The sequence below is a fragment of the Chanodichthys erythropterus genome, chromosome 18 (assembly GCF_024489055.1).
Source record: "Chanodichthys erythropterus isolate Z2021 chromosome 18, ASM2448905v1, whole genome shotgun sequence".
NCBI lineage: Eukaryota > Metazoa > Chordata > Actinopteri > Cypriniformes > Xenocyprididae > Chanodichthys > Chanodichthys erythropterus.
Window position 1 is genome coordinate 30,341,426 of NC_090238.1, and position 23,565 is coordinate 30,364,990.

The 23,565-nt window shown below is 39.8% G+C and overlaps 1 protein-coding gene across 4 annotated transcripts; it reads right to left on the bottom strand.

Moving 5' to 3' along the window:
• Window positions 1-761: 761 nt before the first annotated feature.
• Window positions 762-23,016, bottom strand: ttbk2a (tau tubulin kinase 2a). Of its 4 annotated transcripts, none has more exons than XM_067367051.1 (16): window positions 22,798-23,016; window positions 18,997-19,144; window positions 17,133-17,280; window positions 15,461-15,534; window positions 13,134-13,274; window positions 12,872-12,976; window positions 12,693-12,758; window positions 12,482-12,574; window positions 12,266-12,391; window positions 12,021-12,178; window positions 11,710-11,911; window positions 10,746-10,957; window positions 10,078-10,636; window positions 6,441-6,773; window positions 3,738-4,600; window positions 762-2,207 (listed from the first exon to the last, which is right to left on the bottom strand). In XM_067367051.1, exons 2-16 carry the CDS (start codon window positions 19,063-19,065, stop codon window positions 1,763-1,765), a joined length of 3,594 nt encoding a protein of 1,197 aa, XP_067223152.1. In that variant the 5' UTR covers window positions 19,066-19,144; window positions 22,798-23,016; the 3' UTR covers window positions 762-1,762. The 4 variants fall into 4 exon arrangements, with proteins under 4 accessions (XP_067223152.1, XP_067223151.1, XP_067223155.1 ...); XM_067367050.1 differs by having other exon boundaries at window positions 18,997-19,147; XM_067367054.1 differs by lacking the exon at window positions 6,441-6,773 and having other exon boundaries at window positions 18,997-19,147.
• Between the last annotated feature and the right edge of the window lie 549 nt (window positions 23,017-23,565).

Consider the following 23,565-nt stretch of genomic DNA (forward strand, 5'->3'; position numbering starts at 1 on the left):
GTATCAGTACTCTTAAATTAAGAAAATGTAAAAGTATTGCAATTTTAAAACCTTCTCCTTTAACATTAAGTTTTTGACTGATCGTTGATATTTTAAGCAAGGAGAGAAGTCATTTTTTGATATACGAAACAAGACACCCAGAGAGAATCTGCAAACTTTCTGCTTGGAATCTGTAAAATGGGTTAACAATAGTAAATGTGTGATGGATCTGAAAGAATTCAATTCTCATTTGCTAGCTGACAGCAGAAATCAAATTAACAAAATATTTGTTATTCAAAAATGCAATCTAGTTTTAAGGACTTCTGTAGAGTTTTATGTTAAGTAAAAATGCTGTGGGATACCAGAAGCACTGCATAAAAATTTAAAATAAATAGTTTGTGACTCTAGATTCTGAAAGCCTGCCCTATATATATATATTCCAAAGCAAAACTTATTTAGGCACATTGAAGCACAAGAACACTTTTTTTTTTTATTGTTTCAGTGGTCACCATTTCTGGGGGGAGACTGCTCCTCTGGTGTTCCTCTTGCAAGCTCAGTGAGGTCAGAAATGTTCTACGCAAGTACACAAATGCAAATGCTTGGCCAGCCCATTTTAAGCACATGGTCCCATTGTACATACAAAGTATGACTTTCTTTCTTCTGTGGAACACAAAAGAAGATCTTTTGAAGAATGTTGGTAACCAAACATTTTTGGTTACCACTGACTTCCATTGTATAACCCCCCCCCCACCCCCCCCCCCCCCCCCCCCCCCCCCCAAAAAACAAACAAACACATAAATATTATTTTCTTCTATGTTCCACATAAGACCGAAATGGGTAACATGATTTCACCAAGTATAACATGTTTCTGGATCAACATCCTTGTTGATTCTGGAACAACATTTCAATCAACCAATCAGACTTGAGGGATAGTTTTTTAGTTTATGTCAAGTTTAGGTTTACAACAAAGGTTAAATACTTCCTCACCATTCTTATTCACCTATCATTTCCCTCTTATTTTAGGGATAAATTATGGGTAGCTTTAGATTTAAGGGTAGGGATAGGGTTAAGACAGGAACAGGAATGTTGTTCCATGTCTTGCTTGGCGAAATCACGACAACCAGAAAGGAATACAGTTTCGGAACAACATGAGGGTGAGTAAATAATGACAGAATTTGAAAGCCAACTCAGGAAGGCTCTCTTGTAACCATTGCTCCATCATGACAGTAGTTAACCTGAAAGTAAAACCCTGACCAATTTTCATTTTGTTACTTGCGTAGAGTACATTTCAGGCCACCTACAGCGGCTGACAGTTACCACAGCAGAGAGCACAGAAAGGGTTAATGATGGCATGATCTATCAGTGTACCTGCCACTGCTCGGAGAGGGCTGCAATGCAGCGAAGCCCAAATAAATAACATAATATATACTATAGTACAGCCGAGCTTGAAGCAAACCTTATGTAGTTCATGAATACATACAATCTTCTTCATTAAAGCTCTGGAATGTTTAAAAGAAAAGAAACTATAAAATACAAAAGATCCAGCCAATCACCGTCATGTACTGTATAACCTCCCATATTCTGAAACTGACTTTAGTGTTCAAAGCAGCATCTTGAAATTGAGGCTACTGATGGAGAGAAAATGAAGGAAAAAACTGCAGATGTGTGACGGAACATGAATCTAATTTTTTTTTTTGCTATATAGAAATTGGGACATTTGAAACTCAAATGTCCCACTTTCACTCATTCACTTCTTCTGCTAGTGTCTAAAACTTGTAGTTGACTATCTGCTCAGCTTGCTCGAGCACCTGAGCTCGCGGATGGCGGATTTGCCCCGTTGGGTGTGTATGGTGGCGGCGCGGGCCTGTCTCCCGCAGCATCCTTCCTGTGCGTGAGGATAAGAGCGGCGCAGAGGAGGCGAGCCAGAGAAACTGGGTGGAGAGCGGCTGCGGGCAAGACAGCCCCCGCGATGCTCGTGGCGGGATGGGGAAGAGCTGACGGAGCGTTGCAGTGATGAGGAACTGCGGGGAGAGGCGCTACAGCTGCGCTGGTGGAGGTGGTGAGCAGCGATGGGACTGACGAACACATGCCTCGAGCCCACATGTTGGGGGGATGAGCAGCTGTGGTGCGGAGATCCACGAGGTGAGCTGGCATGCATTAGCTGGGCCAAACAGGTCAGCAGGTCTGAGTCACTGGTGCTGCCGGCAGAAATCCTGTACCGCCGTAGCCTGAAGGAGAAGTAAAAAAAAAAATCAAACTATGCTATAGCATGAAACTGATGAAGAAATAAGGGTGTTTTCACACTTGGGTCCTCTTTAAGGGTGCGTTCACACTTGTAGTTTGGTTCGTTTGGTTCATTTGGTCCGGACCAAAGAAGAAAAAAAAACATTTAGTCCTGGTCCAGTTAGCGTTCACATTGGCAATTTTATCACTGAACCAAAAGATACCGAACCTTAAGGTATAGGGATACATTCACAACGTGATTGTTTGGATTTTATGACGTATCGCCTATTTTGAGACGGAACCTACCGAAAATCCAAAACAGTGCTGTTTTCTGAGGTAAATGCGCTCGTTGTGTGTGCATTGCGGTGCGTAGCCTGCATGCAATGGTATTTTGGCCAGCTGGGAACTCGTGAAGAGCTTATAAAATGTGTAAAGGAGTCAAAACACCGGCGGGAATCCAACCGTCACACACACAAATGATCTGCTGCATGGAGACGCGCGTCTGATGCCTGTGATGGGCAAACTAGCGACTACGACAAGAAAAACCGACATGCGTGAGGATTCTGTCCTTTTTAGGGTCTCTACTTCCTGTTTTTGGTTCGGTTACATGTCTTTGGTCCATGCTGCATTCATATATCATTCGAACCGCACCAGAGTTCGTTTGGAAGCGGACCGAGACCCATCTTTTCAGCGGTCTCGGTCCGCTTGTTTGTTGTGCACCAGGGTTCGGATTGCAGCATTCACATATGTTCAAATGAACCGCACTAACCGAGCAATCGCACCAGGGTTCGTTTTAAGCGAACCAAACATGACAAGTGTGAATGCACCCTAAAAGAACCAAACTCAGACTCCTTTAAGTGGACCAAGAGGTCAACCAAGTGAAAAAGGACTCAGTTCTCTTTATGTTCACACTGTCCCTGTCTCTAAAAGAGGACTGATCCTTTTTGGTCCACTTAAGTAGGAATGTTGTCTCAGACCTCTTTGTGTTCATTCTGTTGCTTTTTGGATCTAGTTTAGTGTGTTCGCTCATAAAATTTTTAAACTGGCATCTCTCTGGCGTCTCTCTTACACAATTTGGAAGTTTTCTTGATATTACAGAAAACAAGTGTACTTTGTGAACGAATAATTTGCAGAGATCTGCCAGAAGAAGCAGCCATGATGAACAGCCGATTTGTATGGATGCATCTGATGCCCAACTTACACTGGAATTCGCGAATGGAAAAATCAAGCGAGCCCTGACTGATTTGTGTTCACAAAGGACATTTTTAGCAAACCATACCATTAGCTGAAAGCGAACCGTACTCAGACCACCTCCCAAAATGGACTCGGTTGGGTTCGCTTTTAAGGGGTCTGAGATCGTTTATGGGCCAAAAATCCCACAAACAGTACTCAGATCCCTGAAAAAGACCAAGTGTGAAAACACCCTAAGAGATGGTTGTCTAGAAAGTCATACATTTCTGTCTGGGGTATAGAGTCTGATAAACCTAATTATGTACAATAACTATATGTTGGCTTTGGTGAGCCAAATTAACTACCTTGCATCCACAGTGGAGCGGCTAGGGGGTTTTCCTGGTGGTGGACGGGGCATGAAGTGTGCATTGATGGTTTCCGCACTAGCTGTAGTAGGGGTAACTGGCCGTGGTATCTTGCTCTTCCGTAAAAGTGGACTGGAGGAAGAGGACAGTGATGGAGCATCATCTCCATGACGATCGGAACGAGAACCCAGAAGCGACTCGTCATCTTGAGAGCGTTCAGAAGAGGCAGAAGAAATCTGGTCCCGCTGCACGGCAGCCATGATGACACGCCTGTCGGAGGATAACGTCGGGGAAGCGGAAGGGGAAACTGGAATGTGGTGAACCCTCCTCTGGAGCAACTTCTCTTTAGCAGATCCAGGTGGTGGATCCAGAAGGCTAGATGGTTCTAATACTGGGATACGGCTGTGCCGATGACTGGGGTCTTGTTTGGGAATGGAGGCTGGAGAAGATGGGCCATTTCTTGTAGGACCACCTTCCTTTCCCTCCTCCAGAGAGCACTGGTTGGGCTCTATGGAGTGGAGTGAAAGCTGCTCGTTGTTGTCTCTCTGTGTGTCTAAAGGTGGTGTAAGACAGCTGTTCATCAGAACTGGGCTTTGCAGAGACGGTGGTGTGCATGGAGATGGCACCAGGCTTGGCATTGGGCTTGAAGGTTTCTGAGGGCTGTTCCCATTTAGCAAAGGATCCCCCTCAACATTAGAGGGGCTGGTGGGCTGGAAAGCAGCCTGCTCCTGTGGAGAGTTGATGTCAGCTGTGTTGTCTTGAGGATGGATCTCATTGTTACCATTATCAGTATCACGTCTCTCCAGTGGAACACTGTCAGATGCAGATTGGGAGGACAGCACAGAAGGTCGCTGAGCTGTCAGCTGAGAGAGGGATAGAGAAAATTAGCAATGCATTACATAAACGTTCAAGTCCTTGATGTCACCTGGAGGTCATAAATTGAGGTTCGGTCTTGATATGAATGCTTGTATTGTAACCAAACATGCCTGCATGCAAAAAGAAACTGACCTTTGACAAACCACACATAACATCTTATTGTTAGTGAAGAGACAATGTCCATAAGGTATTAATATTCTTTAGACCAGGGGTGTCAAATCCAGCTCTAGGAGGACTAATGTCTTGCAGAGTCTAGCTCTAACCTGTTTCAACACGCCTAAATGGGAGTTTCTAGTTATCCAGAATCCTAAGTTTGTTTAATTAGGGTTGGAGCTAAACTCTGCAGTACAGTGGCCCTCCAGGAGCAGGACTAGATACCCCTGCTTTAGACACCTTGGAAGAAAAGCAAAACCTGGCAAAGGCTTAAACAGCATAAGAGGTGGTTAGTCACATATTCAGAGGAATGAAACACATAAGCTCTGTTCCAAAACCTAGTGACTGGAACTCTATAAATAAGCATTACCTCTGTGTGGCACAATCACCATGCAAATATTTCTCCTAAAGTGAAGTGGGAGACTTTACTCACAACTTATTCCAACTGAGTTTCAAGGTAACGTGATGCTAAGCTAAGTTGAACCCCCCCCAGGAGCAAGACTGGACAACCATGTCATAAACAGTACAAGGGGCACAAAAATGCTAGTGACAGCCCTGCAAATAATAAAATGCAAACAATGAAATTTTATATACCTAGAAAAAGTTGTGGCCTAATGGGTAGAGTCGGACTTGTACCCCGAAGGTCACGGGTTCAAGTCTCAGTACCGGCAGAAATGTAGGTGGGGGGAGTGAATGAACAGCGCTCTCTTTCACTCTTATTACCCACAACTGAGGTGCCCTTGAGCAAGGCACCTAACCCCCAATCTCTCCCCGGGCACCGCAGAAAAAATAGCTGCCCACTGCTCCGGGTGTGTGTTCTCGGTGTGTGTGTGTGTGTGTTCAATACTTACTGCTGTGTGTGTGCACTAGGATGGGAGAAATGCAGAGCACAAATATTAAGTATGGGACACCATACTTGGCAACAAATCACTTTCAAAAGTCAAAACACCAAGCTACAGTAGTTCTACCACACAGTAACAGAGAACTGATAGCCTGCCTGCTACAATTACAAATGTCTATCTCAGACTTTCCTATGTGGTCCCGTTTTTACCAAGCAGACCAATTTGATCAAGACACCATCTACAATTCTTCCTCTGCACTTTGGTCAAGGAAAATGAAACATTAATGGTGCAAACTTAAATTTCTATAAATGTTGTAATTGTTCCTGTTTTTACTGGTCATGAGCTGGTTTAAGATGGTCAAGTGCTGGTCCTAAGCAACTAGCTCCAGCTCAGGACCAGTTTATAACCAGCTCAGGACCAGCTTAAACCAGTTCATGACCAACTAAGAAACAGCATAAACCAGCTCAAACCAGCTGCCATGCTTCAAAACATACCTAACCAGCATCTACTGTTGTTTAAACAAGGAAGGTAGGGAGTTCACTTGGTTTACTAGGAACAGAGCTATTAACAAGGTCCACAGTTTTAAGGACACAACATTGACAGAAAACTTTACTGGGCATGCATAATGGACAGAACAATATTCCTGGAGTTCTCTGATAAGAGAGCAGACCAAAAACAGCATAACTTCAGTGTTACAGTCAAATACAACTACAAAAACAAAACAAAAAAGAGCATAAAGAACATAGGAAACGGTAAGCCTGGAGAGAAGACATGTTTGGTGGGCAGAGGTGGTTGAAGTTATGGGAAGCACGGAATGGGAGTGCCTATTCACCTGCTGAAGCTGAGCGCGGGTGATTCGTATGACTGAGGGGAACTTGGTGTTTGCAGCAGTAGCTGGAATGGCAGGAAGTTTCCTGCGTCCAGGCGAATGGGCGGCACGGGGCTGGGAAGGTAGTGGCAGCGAGGCGTGGCACGAGGAGGTGGAAGAGGAAGGGTGCTGTTGGTGGTCTGCAGATTGGCTGCGGCGCATCCCGGGCAGGGCGCGCTGGTGTAGGGGGTCCGATAGGGTGGTCAGGAGGGTGTGCGGGCTAGGGGAGCGCAGGTGCAGGGGGCTGCACGTCCTTGCCACAAGCTCCTCAGGTTGGGATGCAGGAGAGGTGGGCAGCTAGAAAAGGAAATTGGGGAACAGTGGAAGGGAGGTGAAGAGGGTTTAGTGAGGTGAATCGGGTGAGTCAGGGAAGAAGAATGGGTAGTGAAGATGGAGAAAACTAAAGAAAAAACACTGATTAAAACAAATAGAAAGATAGGAGGTAATGAAGGAATGAGAGAAAGCAAAATGGCACAGCAGCATACATGTGGGTAGGAAAAATGCAATTTCTAGAAAATTCAATTGCGTCTTCCATAGACCTCAGCACTAAAATGAAACTTTCAAAGTCAGTTATGAGCTCAAATCTGCAGCATACTTATAAAAATAAACCAATTCTATGTGGTTTTACAACACTCCTCCCACAGACAGTGTCATGACCTAGGCAGTGAGGATACAAGAGCTCAGGTAACAGGATCAGCTTAACTCAGACTAACGTAAGCTTACATCACAGAACTGAGGCTGAGCTGTCTGTATCTCATTACTGTGGCTGATAGGTGAACAGTTGTCAGAGACCACCTTTATCCTGCCAACACTAGTGCGTGCGTGGCCTTAGAAGTGTTTGCCTTATCTAAGACATCCAAACAGAGCAGCTGGAAGGAAATTTTCAGGAGGGGTGTTAAGTGAAAAACACTAATTACTATAATGTTCAAATTTATTAAAACTAACATATTAAAAATTTCAAAACATGAGTTGGACATATAGAAAGAGTATTTCTGTGCCAAATATACAACTTCCAGTTGTGGATGTTTCGCCAATTTTTTTTCTAGTATGGCCCTTTATCACGTAATAACGGGCAGAATTCCTTGTATAGGCACTTCTCCCACATCACCAAGAGCAAGAGCACGCCCATCAATGCGCTTCGTTCGGTATTCAGATTTTTCAACAATGGCTGTGTCCAAATTCAGGGGCTGCACCCTTTGAAGGCTGCATACATCAGAGACATTTAAGAAAAATAACCGTTAGATTGCAAAGTAAGAAAGAAATTATAGTATTTTGCGGTTACTTTTCTTAATTAAGACATCCTTGATGACATATGCAGCCTTCAAATGCGACCTCCGGAGGATGCAGCCTCTGTAATGAGATGCAGCTCCTGTCACCAAAGGAGTGTGTTTTTGGTTGTGAGGGAAAGATGACCTTTTTCAGCTTCCAAAAGAACCCAGCATTAAGGGAACAGTGGATGAAGTTGGTTTATCCGGGGCAGCAACGGCGTGGTGCACGCGTTTGTTTGTTCCTAGAATTTTGGTGATGAATGCTTTGTAAACAAGTCCAAGTTCGGTGCTGGATTTGCAGATCGCAGGAGGTGAGTAAAGCTGCATCGGATGTCTGTGTTTTGTTGGCAATTGGCGCACAAGTGCATATAATGTAAAAAAAAAGAACATTTTTGTTCCCTTTTTATTTATAATGATGTCGCAGCTTGTAGACGATCTCTACACAAAAGCTGCGCACGCTTGTGACTCTTTACCTCTGCCCACGGCAGGCACGCCTCCAGGAGCTCGGCTTTTTTTGGAAAGACTCAGTACAGCGTATGTTTCTTTTATAAATATGATAAAACTAAAGACTTTTCGGAGATATGAAGGATGAATTAAAATGTTGCCAAGATTTCCTCAGCCTCAGTTCTTGTTTGGCTTATTCATAAACACATTTGTAAGAGAGAAAATGTCTAAAATTCACCTCATCCAAATTTAGTAAGAAACTTGGTAGGGATTACACAGTTTTCATGTAAAAAAATATTCCACATTTAAGGTGGCACTGTCACCGTACTGCTCAGGTACCCCCGGGTAATGGTACTCATGACCCCTTCCAAAATTTGTCTTGATAAGCCAAAGCATTACCAAGATAGAGCCTCACTTCCTGTTTGGCACCATTTGAAAACTTTTCTGAGGTCTAAAGGCAGGAAAACACCAAGCCGACGCCGACGAACTAGTGGCGACGAAAGCAGACTGCGGGGTTGGCTCACGTTGGCAGCGTCTGTGTCCAAAGTTGGCCTGACACACCAAACCAATGCTAAAGAGATGACGGCCAAGTAGCACGTGAGTTCTGCGCCTGCGTGAGATGAAATGCCTTTCCGAACCAGCAGGTGTCAGTATCTGAACAGCCAATCAGAATGATCAGATGGCCCGACGCACCGACAAGCTCCAACATTTCGAATCGGCCGAAAAAAAGGTGACGAGGACCAACTTCAGACGATGGTGTGGAACACACTGAGAAAACTTAGTCAGCCGACGAACAAAAACTGCCAGATGGCAGACTGTCGGCTTGGTGTGTTCCTGCCTTAAAAATCACGTGACCACTAGTGGTTCAACGGATCACAAAACTCACGGTTCGGATCATGTCACGGTTATAAGTCACGGATCGGATCATTTTTGTGATCAGCACAAAAAAAATTGGGGGATGGGGGGTAACTTTGCATTTATTACTTAGCCCACTTTAACTACTCTGATACCACAGCAGAAACTACTAGCCTAACTAATACAATAATTAAAAGCTAGTGAAAAGACTGTAACTGTAACAAATATTGTACACCAATTACAAGCATAGATAATCCAGTTACAAACATAAAAAATATAAAGTTACAAATAAAGTATAAGGTCTAAGTAACTGTAGTATTATTTTTCGTGTACAGAAATGCAATAATTAAATGTAAAATGACACCTTTCACTGTATAAATATAATATAGATTAATCTTTGTTAAAGCTGTGTTTTGTTGTTTGATTTATATGACAGAAAACAGCAGGTATTTATAGGTTGCTGTCACTTTAAGACTAAGAGCCCATGCAAGCACACATCTGATATACACATCCGAATTCTCACCTCATTCACTTAAGACATAACTGAATGTTTTTACGAGAATACTTGCCGAGAGGGGTATTATGACTGACATAATGCGTGTATATGTCCATCCAAGTGCATTGAGGATGCGAAAGAGAAATCAATTGATTTTGCGAGCTATCTGAAACACGCCTCTCTCTCTCTGTGTGAGCACTGAGCACGAGCCTTGTATGTATATGCGTCTGTGCGCACCGATAACAGCATGGCGTGCGTTACCGAATTAAATCCTCTTTTGCCTCTTCTGGCGCTGGAATGGTTTTATATTTATTTAATGTGTAAACTAGCAAGACAAAACACATCCAAATGATAACCTTCACTCTATTGGGGTTAAATTTGCAATTGATCCACGAATCACATGCGTGCCAAACCGTGGGGCTTGGTCCGTACGGATCACGGATCAATAACGATCCGTTTAACCAGTAGTGACCACATTTTGGACTGTAGACAATTTGTTGAAGCAACAAAAACAATGTGTTTTCTGGGCCATGGTTACCTGTGTGAGGGCTCCTTCAGCCAGTGCCTCACCAGGGCTGGTGGGGGTAACAGGAGGTCCACCAGCAGCAGGGAATACACAGAGCTCCAACCGGTCCATCCTTTGTGGGCCCTGGACTGTGTGAGGCATGTGAGTCTCTCCTTGTACGGGACTAGGAGTGGATTCTTTATCCAGTGATTCATCCATTGGCTGCAAAACCTCTGGCTCCTCTTCGCACTCATCTGATGGGCTACTAGTGAGTTTGGCCTTATGACCAGGGCTACTTCCTGCTGCCTCTTTGAAGTCCTGCAGGTCAGAGCCCTTCTCTACCATCACCCAATCATGCAACTCAACATCTTGTAGACCTGAGCTCAGGTTTAGAGCAACAAAGCCACTGTTAGCTGCACCGTCGCCCTGCTCAGGAGATCCTGGTGAAGCAGGCTTGGGCGTGCCACCGCCAGAGCGGAATTCCTCGTCATAGTGCCAAACACGCTCTGTGTGACTTCCGTTGGACATGGCCATGCCAGGGACCCCATCAGCTTCCCTTTCCCGTGCTGTACCAGGTGGCTGCTTACCAGAACTAGTAACAGAAACCAAAAGAAGGCAGACTAAGTGTCCAGAATATACTGAAAAGTTGCTGAATGCTGAATACTTGAAATAATACAATCTTGAGTGTAGAAGAGACTTACCAGGCCTCCACAAAACGCTCAGTGTTGGGTTTGGGTTCCAAAGTTAGTCTCTTCTCCAGCTCAAAGCTATGGATGTTGCGCAGTTTCCTCAGAAGAGGAGTGTCTCTATCTGAGGGCACCACCTCTGACCGGACTCGCACTGGTGAACCAATGCTAAGCCCCGCATGGGGACTCTGATTGCCTTGGTTGCTATGTTCATCCTCTGTTCCCATCTAGAAGAGAAGGACAACAGAATATGAAACCTGCAACAATATACAATAGGGGTATAACGGTACATATATTCATCCCGAACTGTCACGGTACGGACATCACAGTTCAGTGCATACAGTCAGACGACAAATACAGTCAGTCACAGGTGATCCACACTCCAATCCAGAAGGGGGCGCGCACGGTAATGCAACACTGTTTGCTAACTGCCACAACAGGAAAAAGAGCAGAAGAAGAAGAGACGATCGATTCACCAACCCAAAACAGGGGTGTTTCTCAATACCAAGTACACAAAGTTCGGACAGGGGTGTTTCTCAATACCAAGTACACAAAGTTCGGACAAGGGTATTTCTCAATACCAAGTACACAAAGTTCGGACTTGTATAATATTGAATGACAACCCTGTCTCTTTTTGTTAAATGTCAGTTATAAATATAAATATCCATTATAAAAGTATAAGTATAAAGTATAAGAAGCTATACAATAAGAAATAAGACAAGCAAACAATAAATTCAAACTACCTCGGATGGGACTAAATTCTGCTAGGTGGAATAAACTGTAATTTGCACTACCGTCTGTTCAAAATAAATGAAAAGACACCTAGCATTGGGGATTTGTTGCTTTTTCCTGTTGTACCGAACTCGCATCGAACCGTGACTCCAATACCGTGGTACATACTGAACATTGACTTCTGTGTACCGTTACACCCCTAATAGATGTATGCAATTGATTCGGTTCATGGTACAAATTTTGGTACCTTCCAGACAGCAGGACAAATTCGGTTCCGGTTGCGGTCCAGGTCCTCCCAGACATCAGTCTCCTGGTTCCTGAGAGGAAGGTTCGAAGATCCAGGCAGATGCTCAGGCCGAGCATTGTCCCCATCACTGAGATGCTCATCTTTCAGAACTTCATCTGTGTTCTCCTTCATATCTCCAGGCACCATGGAGGCATTCAAAATGCTAGAAAAGAACAGAAATATCAGAGTTCTCTTCATGGTGATACCACTACTAAGAAAATCCAAATGTTTGAGAGGGAGTTCAACAAAAGTAAAGCAGTCGCATGACTTACCCCATCTGAGCTGGTGTGAGGCGTGTGTGATGCTGTGGCGTGTTTGCTGTAGCGGTGATTGTCAGTGGGCTATCTGAGCTCATCCTTTCCCAATCATATGGGTCATTTTCAACTACATTGTAGGTTCTCATGCTATTCTCAAAAACGGTCCTCAGTAGCTAGAGTGGAGAGAAAATTTTCAAGTCAAATCATTCAATAACTGCTGGATATTACATTGATTTTTTTAAAAGTATCATATTTTTTACCTGATAGTCAGGTTTGGTAAAGTAGTCTAGATTACTGATGTGGTCCAGAAAGACATTGAAGTCTGGGGGCAGGTGTTTCAACATGAGCCGATGATCGTACGTCTCTTTTAACTTCCCCACTTGCTCCTAATGCATAAATATATAAATATTATCATCACTTCACAACAGACAGGAATATGCTTTTCATAGCACTTCTTCCTCTAGCCTGATCAGCACCTTGTCTTTTATCTTCCTCCAGGGTAGTTGCCCGACCAAGAATTCCACCAGCATGTAGAACAAAGACCACAAGTCATCATGTCTTCCCATCTCCTGTGACAGTAAGACCAAAACAAATCTCATCAGACCAGAAATATCCTTGTAATTGAAACATTGCCAACAACAGCTGAGACTGTGCAGGAACAACAGAGCAAACATGGCAGATTCTTACCTTGTTCTTGTGAGCATTGACTGAGGCGTATCGTACTGTACCTCTAAACCCTGCAACAGGACGCGGCTAAGAGAGAAAAGAATCTTACACTATACAAATATATAAAACCCAGTGACAGATAAATTCTATAAACAAGCACAGTCAGAAAGACCATATTAGAAATGACTATTGATACTGACCGGTCTGACTTCATGACAGGAGTTTGTAAACTGGCGTGCCAAACCAAAGTCTAACATGTAGCATGTTCGACATGTGCTAGGGAATCGGCCCATGGCAAAGTTGGACTGAAAACAGTGTGAACAAGCCATTTGTTACAATGAGGTTGTAATCTTTTAAGTAAATTCTATTATTAAACTAACTATACAATTTAAGTATACTACTACTTATTTACAACACAGAAATATATATATTTTGTAAGGCAGATAAAACAACAATTCTTACCGGTTTAATGTCACGGTGCAAAAAGCCCACTGAGTGGATGCTCTCGATTGCCTCCAGTATCTGCAGACACAGTCTGAGTGTAGTGCTGACTGTGAAAGTACCACGGTTCATGCTCCTCCTCAGATCCGCTAAATTACGGCCCTGGAAAAGCCAAAAAGGCAACAGTTAATTGTTTTGGTTACAGTTTGATATAAAGCCATAAATAAATGAACACAGATTACAAAGTCTGTAGTCATAAAATTCATATTATATATATATATATATATATATATATATATATATATATATATATATATATATATATATATATATATATTACAACAAACAAAAAGAAAAATTTAAATCTTAAATGAATAAATAAGTTGATGTACGCTGTAGGTAAGGGATGCATTTACCTAGTGTATGCTTTAAGGCAACGGTTTCCTTATGTGTCACATAAAAGCTTTAACCATCGTTATTGTCCATTTATCATCTTTATAGCTTTCTGTGTATATTACTGCACTCTTATATTAAAACCAACTATTAGGTGAGCCAGATCATCATCATAAATTAACTGTAATATTAGGCACACATTAAAGGGTTAGTTCACTCAAAAATGAAAATTCTGTCATCATTTACTCACCCTCATATTGCTAAAGACCCTCAAGTCTTTCGTTCATCTTCAGAACACAAATTAAGATATTTTTAATAAAACACAAGCGATTTCAGTCCCTAGATTAACACTCCACACAACTACCACTTTAACGCTTCAAGAAGTTCATAAAGAGATCGTAAAACTAATCCATATTAATTAAGCGGTTTAGTCTAAACTTTCTGAAGAGGCTCGATCACTTTATATGATGAACAGATTCACATTTAAACATTGATCAGCGAACAGAAACAGAAGCAGTGGTGTATAAAGTACTCGAAAACCATACTTGAGTAAAAGTATAGATATCTTACCAGAAAATGACTTTGGTAGAAGTTAAAGTCACTGTTTAGAATGTTACTTGAGTAAAAGTTTTAAAGTATGTGATATTTTTTGTACTTAAGTATGAAAAGTATTTTTTAAAATATTAAACGTACTTAAGTATTGAAAGTAAAAGTACAAGTAAATGTAAAATACAAAAGGAGCAAAAAAATCTTATTAAAAATTGTTCTACACACAGATTGAGCAGCAAGATTGTGTTCATTTTAACTCTCTCTTACATTTTGTTTCTTTGAATAAAAAAAATAGCTAAATGTTTATTATAATTTTTAAATATAAAGAATGAATATATTAATTATACATTGATCGTTCAGGTTAATTCACAGTGCATTATAACTAATGTAAGAGACAACTTTAAAATGTTAAAATGTAAATGTTGAAATTAAAAATGAACAATACTTTTATTAACCTTATTTAATGTTACAAATGGCCTCTTATTGTAAAGTGATACCATTTCATATAAATCCAAACATTCATGCTTAAAAATTACCATCTTTACACACAAAGGCATAGCATGGGTCTATTATATGTATACTTTCACACATTATTTGGCTCTATTTTAGAAAACTTGATGATTATCTAATCAAGTGTCCCGCTCTGTGCAGCGCGCAGCCTTACGTCACGTGTCAAAACAAACTATACGAGGCATGTATATATTTCGCCTCTAGAGGCCGCTCTCGTACTGTATAATGACAGCGCGCTCTTCTCAGGACGCAACCCGGAAAATGAAATCAACCGCGGTTGTGCATGTTTGCTTGCAGTTTGTGTTCTTCCGATTTTATTTTGTAGTAAGTAACGAAAATGCTTTGGGAAAATGTATCAGAGTAAAAGTACATTTTTATTTAGAAAATGTAGTGGAGTAAAAGTAAAAGTTGATAGAAATATAAAAACTCAAGTAAAGTACAGATTCTCCCAAAAAATAATTAAGTACTGTAACGAAGTATTATTACTTCGTTACATTACACCACTGAACAGAAGCTCAACTGAACTTGCTTGACGCGTGAGAACAAACTTCACTGGTTCTTACGGAAGCTCAAACGTGCTGCGTAACACACGAGAATGAACCTTATTTTGTACTTAAAAAAAATTTGGACTAAATCGCTCAATTCTTATGGATTAGTTTTATGATCTCTTTATGAACTTTTTGAAGTCTCAAAGTGGTAGTTGCGTAGCAGTCTATAGAGGGACAGAAATTGCTCAGATTTTATTGAAAATATCTTAATTTGTGTTCTGAAGATTAACTAAAGTCTTACTGGTTTGGAACGACACGAGGGTGAGTAAATGATGACAGAATTTTAATTTTTGGGTTAACTATCCCTTTAAGACAGAACAAATGCATTACCCGTCAATCAGGCCTCACCTGAAGTTCCATGACAACATAGTTAAAGCGATCATTGCGGCCACATCCAACAAACCGACAAACGTGATCTTTTCCTGAAACAGCAATGAGATGACACTTCATTAGACTAAATATCATTATAACTCATTTCACATGCATAGAGGCCAACCAGTTATAACAGAAGTCCTTTACATATAGAAGTCTTACAAGTACAGCAGCAAAAAAGCCTGTTTAGTTCTAAGGATCAAAAAGAAGGTAGAAAATGTTGTTTGGTACAAGACAAACATATAAGTGGACTTCAAAGAGAATCCAAAATTGTATATGACAAATAGTAAATAGTAATTTTGTTTCTTTTTCTGTCCATGTGATCCTCTACTCCTCCTCCTGTTATGGCTGTCTGTCCAGAGGTGGGGGAGGTTTATAGATTTAGTTCAGTGCGACTCGGCTCTCCTGGGACACTCTCTGGGCTGCAGTAGCAGATCAGAACAGCTTCATCTATATTCCACTCTGACATGAAACACCCTACAGCCTTTGCCTCTTCCACCCAGTCTATAAAGAATTTTGTGAAAAATGACATTTTTGCTAGTATCTAGTAAATGTGCATATATTAAAATAAAAACAACAGTATCATGTTATGAGTGCATCACTGCTAGTGAGGGTCTGTTTTGTTTACTTCTCTTCCCACGGGGTGAGTAGATAGAGAGATCTCCAGTTACAAGTCTTTCCCTCAGGAAGAGATAAAACCACTCTGTCCTATCATACAGCCATATTACAACCAACACGATACAAGTACATTGATTTTTTTTCATTAGCAGTGTGGAGAGGTTGAGGATATAATGGAGGAAGACTGTAAAAGGAGGGAAAGAGGATAATGACGGTGTCATTGCTGGGCTCTGCTAATTGATTTGTTGATTCTTTGCCCAGTAAAACAGAGAAAGGTTTGATTTCAAGGTTGGCTACAGATCCTTACAGTGCAAAGAGTTGTTTTACAATCATAAATGTTCTTTGCTCTTTTTGAAATTGTTCAGATTCCCTCTTTGAAATAGTAATGTATATAACTGAATCAAAACCATCATGATAAAGCAGTATTTCTATAAGTTTTAATCAAGAAAAAAGTGGCAAAAGATACACTATAGTTCAAAAGTTTGGGGTCAGTAAGATTTTTTTAATGTTTTCATTTATTTATGTAAGGCATTTCTTTGGTTAGATATACAGTAAAAACAGTAATATTGTGAAATATTATTACAATTTAAAACAACTTCTATTTTTAATAAATCTTAAAATGTAACATTCCTCTGATAGCAAAGCTGAATTTTCAACATCATTACTCCAGTCTTCAGTGTCACATGATCATAGAAATCATTATAATATGTTGATTTGCTGCTCAAGAAACGTATTTCTTATTATTATCAATGTTAAAAATGGTTGTGATGCTTTTTTTGTGGAGTATTTTTGTGGAACCTTGATATATATATATATATATATTTTTTTTTTTTTTTTTTTTATGAATAGAACGTTTATTAAATAGAAATCTTTTGTAACATTATAAATGTCCTTACTGCCACTTTTGATCAATTTAATGCATCCTTGCTTAATAAAAGTATACATTTCTTTAAAAAAAAAAAACTTGATGTGTGGATTTTGTGATTTAAAAAAAAACATTTATACATATACATTTATCTATGTCACTTGCCTTGAAGTTTCTTTAACACCGCCACCTCCATCTTCAGAACCTGTTTGGGTTGTTGAGCTGATTCTGCTTTCAGAGCCACGTTGGTGCGGTTCATCAGATCCAGAGCCTCATATATCTCGCCAAAGCCACCACCGCCGATTTTTTTCACCTGAAGTGAAAAGCAAATATCAGAGGTAAAAAGACCAGAGTGATAACACTGTGTTATATTATTTCAAATGAAAAATTAATTATAGATTAATAATCATAATGCTTACTAATAATTTAATTAATTCCACATTTTATTATGCCAATTTAATTCTAAATCCACTGTTTTCAAACCTGATCCAAACCAAAAAATTATATAATTATAAAATAATATAATTAAAATAATTTATATGACCCCCTTTAAATGCCCAGCAATTGTACTAGATTTAATGCAAAACAAAAGAAAATTACACATCCTCAGCAGCAGCATCATATTCCGCATAGCAGTTGGATTAAATTTTCTATATTTTGCAATTTATTACTCCTGGCATCACATGTCCCCACGATGTCTTCTGACCTTTCATGTCACTTCCTTTTCCCCCTCAGATCTCCCAGTACAGAGACAGATCTAGTTTTCTCGTGGGATTATACTCGGTTGATTCAGCAGGTGGCTTATACAACGTTTCGTCAGAGGAAGCAACGTATTACTGATCAGTGCACTAAAGGAGCTGGTCAATGCGTTACAGAGATGAAGATGCACTGCACTATTAGATCAGTGTGAGGAGTGAGTCACTACTTGCCACTCTCTGCACAGTCACTGAACACACATACGTAAACGTAGGCAAACGTGGTTTCACATGCTTTCCAGAAAGCAGATTTAAATGCTGTTTAAATCTATCTCTTTAAGAATGGCCTCAATCAATAACTAGGCGGTCTGGACATTTATCAAACAAACCACTACACTAGAGATGAGTAAATAATTTTTTTTTTCTCTGATTTAAATATCCACAACCGATCATCACATTACAATTATTCTAATTCTCAGTGTTAAGCGTGGTGATATGGTGTCACATTACACTGAAGTAGGCTGCTTTTAAATAAACATTTATTTAAAGTAAAAGTTATTTTTTGGCAAAATTGCATTTCTTTAATAGCCTAAACAGTGCCTCCTACTTAAATTGATAAATGCAACTTCCTGAACACACACACAAGAAATGAAATGCGTTCAGCCCAAGCAAAGTCTGGATAAAAGCTTTCTTAGTTTATTGTCATATACATACAGCACTTCACAGCCATTACATATCACATACCCAGCACTTAATTTGTCCTGGTTAACTACTTCACTAAGGGTGTGTTCACACTTGTAGTTCGGTTATCTTGGTTCTTTTGGTCCAGACCAAAAAAAGAAAATAATACACTTAGGGTGTGTTCACACTTGGTAGTGTTTTAGATGTTTGGTAAGTTCGCAAAATATGTTTTGTTGTTGTTGTATTTTTAGCTTCAGTCTTAAAAATGCCAATGTGAACACTAAGCAACTACATTTTTTTTTTTAAGTTATTAAGCAATATCTCATGTAGGTTTTTTTCCTTTGTGTTTTATATAATGACCACTAGGTGGTGCTCTAAGAATGTTTTCCTTGATTGGTTTTCTCTTAAGAGATACATTGTTGTTGTTGTTGAAAACGAGAGTAAAAGAGTGAAGCTCATTCGTTATTTTTTATCATGAGAGTTCTGTGTCTTTATTAAAATTAACACATTATAATGATTTATCTCATCCACCCACAATTAATATTTTATTACTTGGCCCACCCAACCCACGGACTATCCACAGTGCCCGCGGATATAACCGCGCATCACTACACTACACTGATGTGCATTAGATATAAAACCTGCAGACTTACTACTTTCCATCGTTCCTTCACCAGAATGCCCGTGGACAGGATGTCCGTCTGCTCCTGCCCCGCGCTCATCCTGTCTGTGGTCTGCTCCGAGCTCGTCCCTTAACGCCTGTGACAGGGGCCTGGGTCTGGCATTGGAGCCCAGTGGTGCCTACTGGGCCCAGAAAAGAAAAGAGCATTGTGTTACTGTTGCTTGTTGCACTGTTACAACACTTAAAATGCACAATCCGTGGCTTCTTATTCCATAATAAAAACTGCTGAGTAAATTGGCTGATGTTTTTAAGGCCCTACCTCATGCACAGATGATGTATATTAATATTATTCCTTTCAGTGCACCTAATAAATAGTCTTTTATCAGTTAGTAAAAACAGTTTCAAGTGATATTGAAAAAAATTATAAAACAAAACATCCTCTTTAGCACCTTTAAAGTGCAATGTGTAAAACTGACAGAAATGCCATATACACTGAGTTCCAAATTATTATGCAAGAGACAAATCAGTAAGATTTCTGTACAATAAACATTCAGATTTTAGTTTTTCTAAGAAAATGTTTGTTTGTTTATTTATCCATGTCTTTTTAGATAACTGGTATCAATCTCAGACAAAATAATTTGCCAGATCTATGGAAACCCTACTTAGAGGTTGTTCCACATTATTAAGCAAGTCACAGTTCTCATGCCATATGGAGAGGAAGAAAGATCTTTCTGAAGATGAAAAGCATGAAATGGTGCAATGTTGTGCAAAAGGCATGAAAACAACTAATATTGTGTGAAACTGAATGGAGATTATCAAATTATCATAAGATTTGTGAGTGATTTAGAGCACAGCAGAAGTCGGTCAGATAAAGGCTTATTGAGGAAAGTTCCTGTCAAAAAATGTTATTGTATTAAAAGGTCAGCTATAAAAAAGCCAGTGTTGAGCAGCAAACAGGTATTTGAAGCTGCTGGTGCCTCTGGAGTCTCAAGAAGCTCTCCCTGCAGGCTGGCAGTTGTGCGTAAAGATGCATTTCAGCCACTCCAAACCAAACCTCACAAAGAGAAACATTTACAGTGGGTTTAGAAATACATGAAGACTCATTTTTAAATAGTTTTATTCACTGACTAATGCTGTACTACAATGGATGGTCTAAATAGATGGATTTCTGGATGGTTGGTGAATGGCCACCACATTCCAACAAGACTGCGATGTCAGCAAGGAGCTGGCGGGTGATGATTTGGGCTGGAATATTGGGAAGTGAGATGGAGGGTATTAAAATTACTTTTGCAAGATATGTGGAGTTCATAGCTGTCCATTTTCAGCTATGGTATAAAAAGGAGGATAGTGCATAGTACAATGCACTATTTGTACAATGCACTATGCACTATCCCATGCTGCAAAAATCACCACAGCAATAAAACTGTTTGAAAATGTATTTCTACACCCACTGTAAATGATTCTCTTTGTTAGGTTTAGTTAGTGGTGTCTAAAATGCATCTTTACGCATGACTGCCAGACTGCATGGTGAGGTTCTCAAGACGCCAGAGACACCAGCAGCTTCAAATACCTGTTTGCTGCTCAACACTGGCTTTTTTTATAGCTGCCCTTTTAATACAATTATTTTTTTTTTATTTTTAAATAATAAGCCTTTATCTGACCAAGTTCTGCTGTGCTCTAAATCAGTCACAAATCGTATGATACTTTGATAATCTCCATTCAGTTTCACACAATATTAGTTGTTTTCATGCCTTTTGCACAACATTGCACCATTTCATGCTTTTCATCTTCAGAAAGATCTTTCTTCCTCCCCATATTGCATGAGAACTGTGACTTGCTTAATAATGTGGAACAACCTCTAAATAGGGGTTTCCATAGATCTGGCAAATTATTTTGTCTGAGATTGATACCAGTTATCTAAAAAGACATGGATAAATAAACAAACAAACATTTTATTTTAGAAAAACTAAAATCTGAATGCTTATTTTACTGAAATCTTACTGATATGTCAATTGCATAATAATTTGGAACGCAGTGTAATATACATAACTATGTTTTGAGTGGTGTATAAAGAGCGTACATAATGAACCGTTATGCTTTTATTACCTTAGAATGAGCATTTATATCATACACCCTTACATGTTAAGTCGCCATTTTGCGCTGGCATGTTTCTACAGCAGCCCTAAATGGACAAACTGTTCTACAGAGTGCGTCGCTATGTTGTTCTTCTTCTAAATCGTTCAGGTTTTTAGAGGCAGCTTGCATTGTCACAACATTGAATACAACAAAAATACACTTTAATTTTAATAATAATATAGTAAAATTAATCATGAAAAAAAAGTCGCATATGAGCTCATCGATTGTCTGACGACAGTTAATCGCTGGCTTGTGCAATGACATATGTCGAGAAATAACTGCAAAAACATAATTATTAAAAAAAGACAAAAAAATAAAGTTAAAACAACAGCAATCATCAAATATTTAAATAGTCTTCAAGTGGTCTCTTTCGAGAGGTCTTTCTTTAGGACATTGTGTGAAGATGAGAGTGTCAAAGAAGGTGCATCTTAAAAATATGTATTGATTTTTAGCATGTTGCACTGATATATCATATTGTTAGTAATTTGATCGATGAATCAATCCTGGTGTAAGAAATAGTGAAAAATTAAGATTTGATTTAGTTAAATTGTTGCCACAAAGTAACTAAATTAAAATGACAGATAAATTAGAACTATGTGGCCGATGAACAAGAATACAATTTTAATAAAGTGTGGCCACAAATTAATACATTGTGAGAATGATTTATTAATTGATATCTATTTTGAGAGGGGTTCCCTAGTTTCAAGACAAAAGTTAGCCATATATTTCCTCTCCACCAACAAAAATTGTTTCAAAAGAAGCCAAAGTATCAAACATTGCGTGTCAAATCAGCATCACAGAAAACCTGTCTGGAACATCATATGTGACTTGAGTGGAGAACAGAGATTTCCTTCCCTCATCTGTAATCACTCTGTTACAAATCCACTCCAGGTTTTCCACTTAATGCACGCTAATTTACACTGGTCTGGGACTCATTAATGCAAGGGATATAGCGAAAAATCCAAGTGATATCCTAAAATATCAGTGAGTGCACTCTTGAGGTGCCACTTTAGCAAATTGGAAGCCCGAAACTGTTGTGTAGACAGTACAGCTCAATGTTTTAGTAGTTGCTTTGCTTCGAATAAAAGCGTCAGCTTAAAGTAAATTTAGCTACTAGTACATCAGAGAAATTATATTATCTTTTAGAAGTGAGATTAACCTGCACTTAAAGAGCTTAGTGATTGACAGGTGTTATTTTAACACGTACACACATTAACATACTAACACTAAAGGGCTGATCTGTGAAACTAATGTACTAGTGGTGTGTATTGTAACACTCTGAGCTGTTACTCTAACAGTTTTTTTTTTTTTTTTTTTTTGCAGCGCTTAAGTAATTAAGTAATTATCAGATCATTGCAGCATTTGTATGATCGGTCTGCAAATACTGGTTTCAATGCAGACGACTTTTACTTTCTAATAAAACCATCAGAGTATTTTCTGCCATATTTAATAATAATATTCCGTCTGTTTGAGCCTGATCTGGTTTAATGGCAGCGGCCCGCTGTTGAAATGTGATCCGCACCGCTCGATGTGTTGCGTTGCTACAGACAACAACACATCCACACACTTTACATATTACATCTTGTTCTTTCCAGTGGATATGACCTTGAAAACAGTAATATAACTGCATTAATATGACTGCAGCTTTCACTGACGGCATGTCATAGAGCCGAGTGTCCGTATCCATGTTACTCACCTCAATCCCGATCCTTACAGCGCCGGGTGTGGTTTATAATTCTCCCAAAATGCGCTTTAAATCATGTCGAAGACGTCAAATGGTGTAAATACGCGGAATGTTCATCCATGAGGACGACAGGAGATATCATTTGCTCTGACATATGCACAAACTGCGCCGTGTTTTTGTAAAGGTCCCTATCGCGGGTCCTTCAGCATCTCTGCAGATTCGTGACGTGCGTCTCCGCTGATCCGTCTGCCTGCATGCGCGCTCGTTCGCGACGCTATCGCCCTTCGCAACAGCAAGCGCGTGAACTAGCATTCCACTCTGAGAGTGCACGGATTCTCCTGGCGCGTTCTCGAGAGCAGCTTGATACTAGTGAGAAAGATGCCCTCTTCTGTTTAAACACGGAAACACGCAAATCACAGTTTCTGAATATACAGTGTAAGAAAAAGTATGTAAACCACTTGCAGAATCTGTGAAAAATTTTAACAAAATAAGAGAGATCATACAAAATGCATGTTATTTTGTGTTTAGTAGGCTACTGTCCTAAGTAAGATATTTTACATAAAAGATGTTTACATATAGTCCACAAGAAAAAAAAAAAGCTAAATTTATTCAAATGGCCCCATTCAAAAGTATGTGAACCATTGATTCTCAATACTGTGTGTGGTTACCCTGATGATCAATGACTGTTTGTTTTGTGATGGTTGTTCATGCGTCTCTTGTTTGTTCTGAGCAGTTAAACTGAGCTCTGTTCTTCAGATAAATCCTCCAGGTTCTGCAGAT

Bases quoted from the DNA above. Each gene is read 5' to 3' on its own strand.
- ttbk2a (XM_067367051.1), bottom strand. From the start codon at position 19,065: ATGAGCGCGGGGCAGGAGCAGACGGACATCCTGTCCACGGGCATTCTG. The intron at 17,281-18,996 runs GTAAGTCTGCAG...TTTTCACTTCAG, and splicing joins TGAAGGAACGATGGAAAGTA to GTGAAAAAAATCGGCGGTGG. The intron at 12,575-12,692 runs GTAAGAATCTGC...TTACTGTCACAG, and splicing joins TCAATGCTCACAAGAACAAG to GAGATGGGAAGACATGATGA.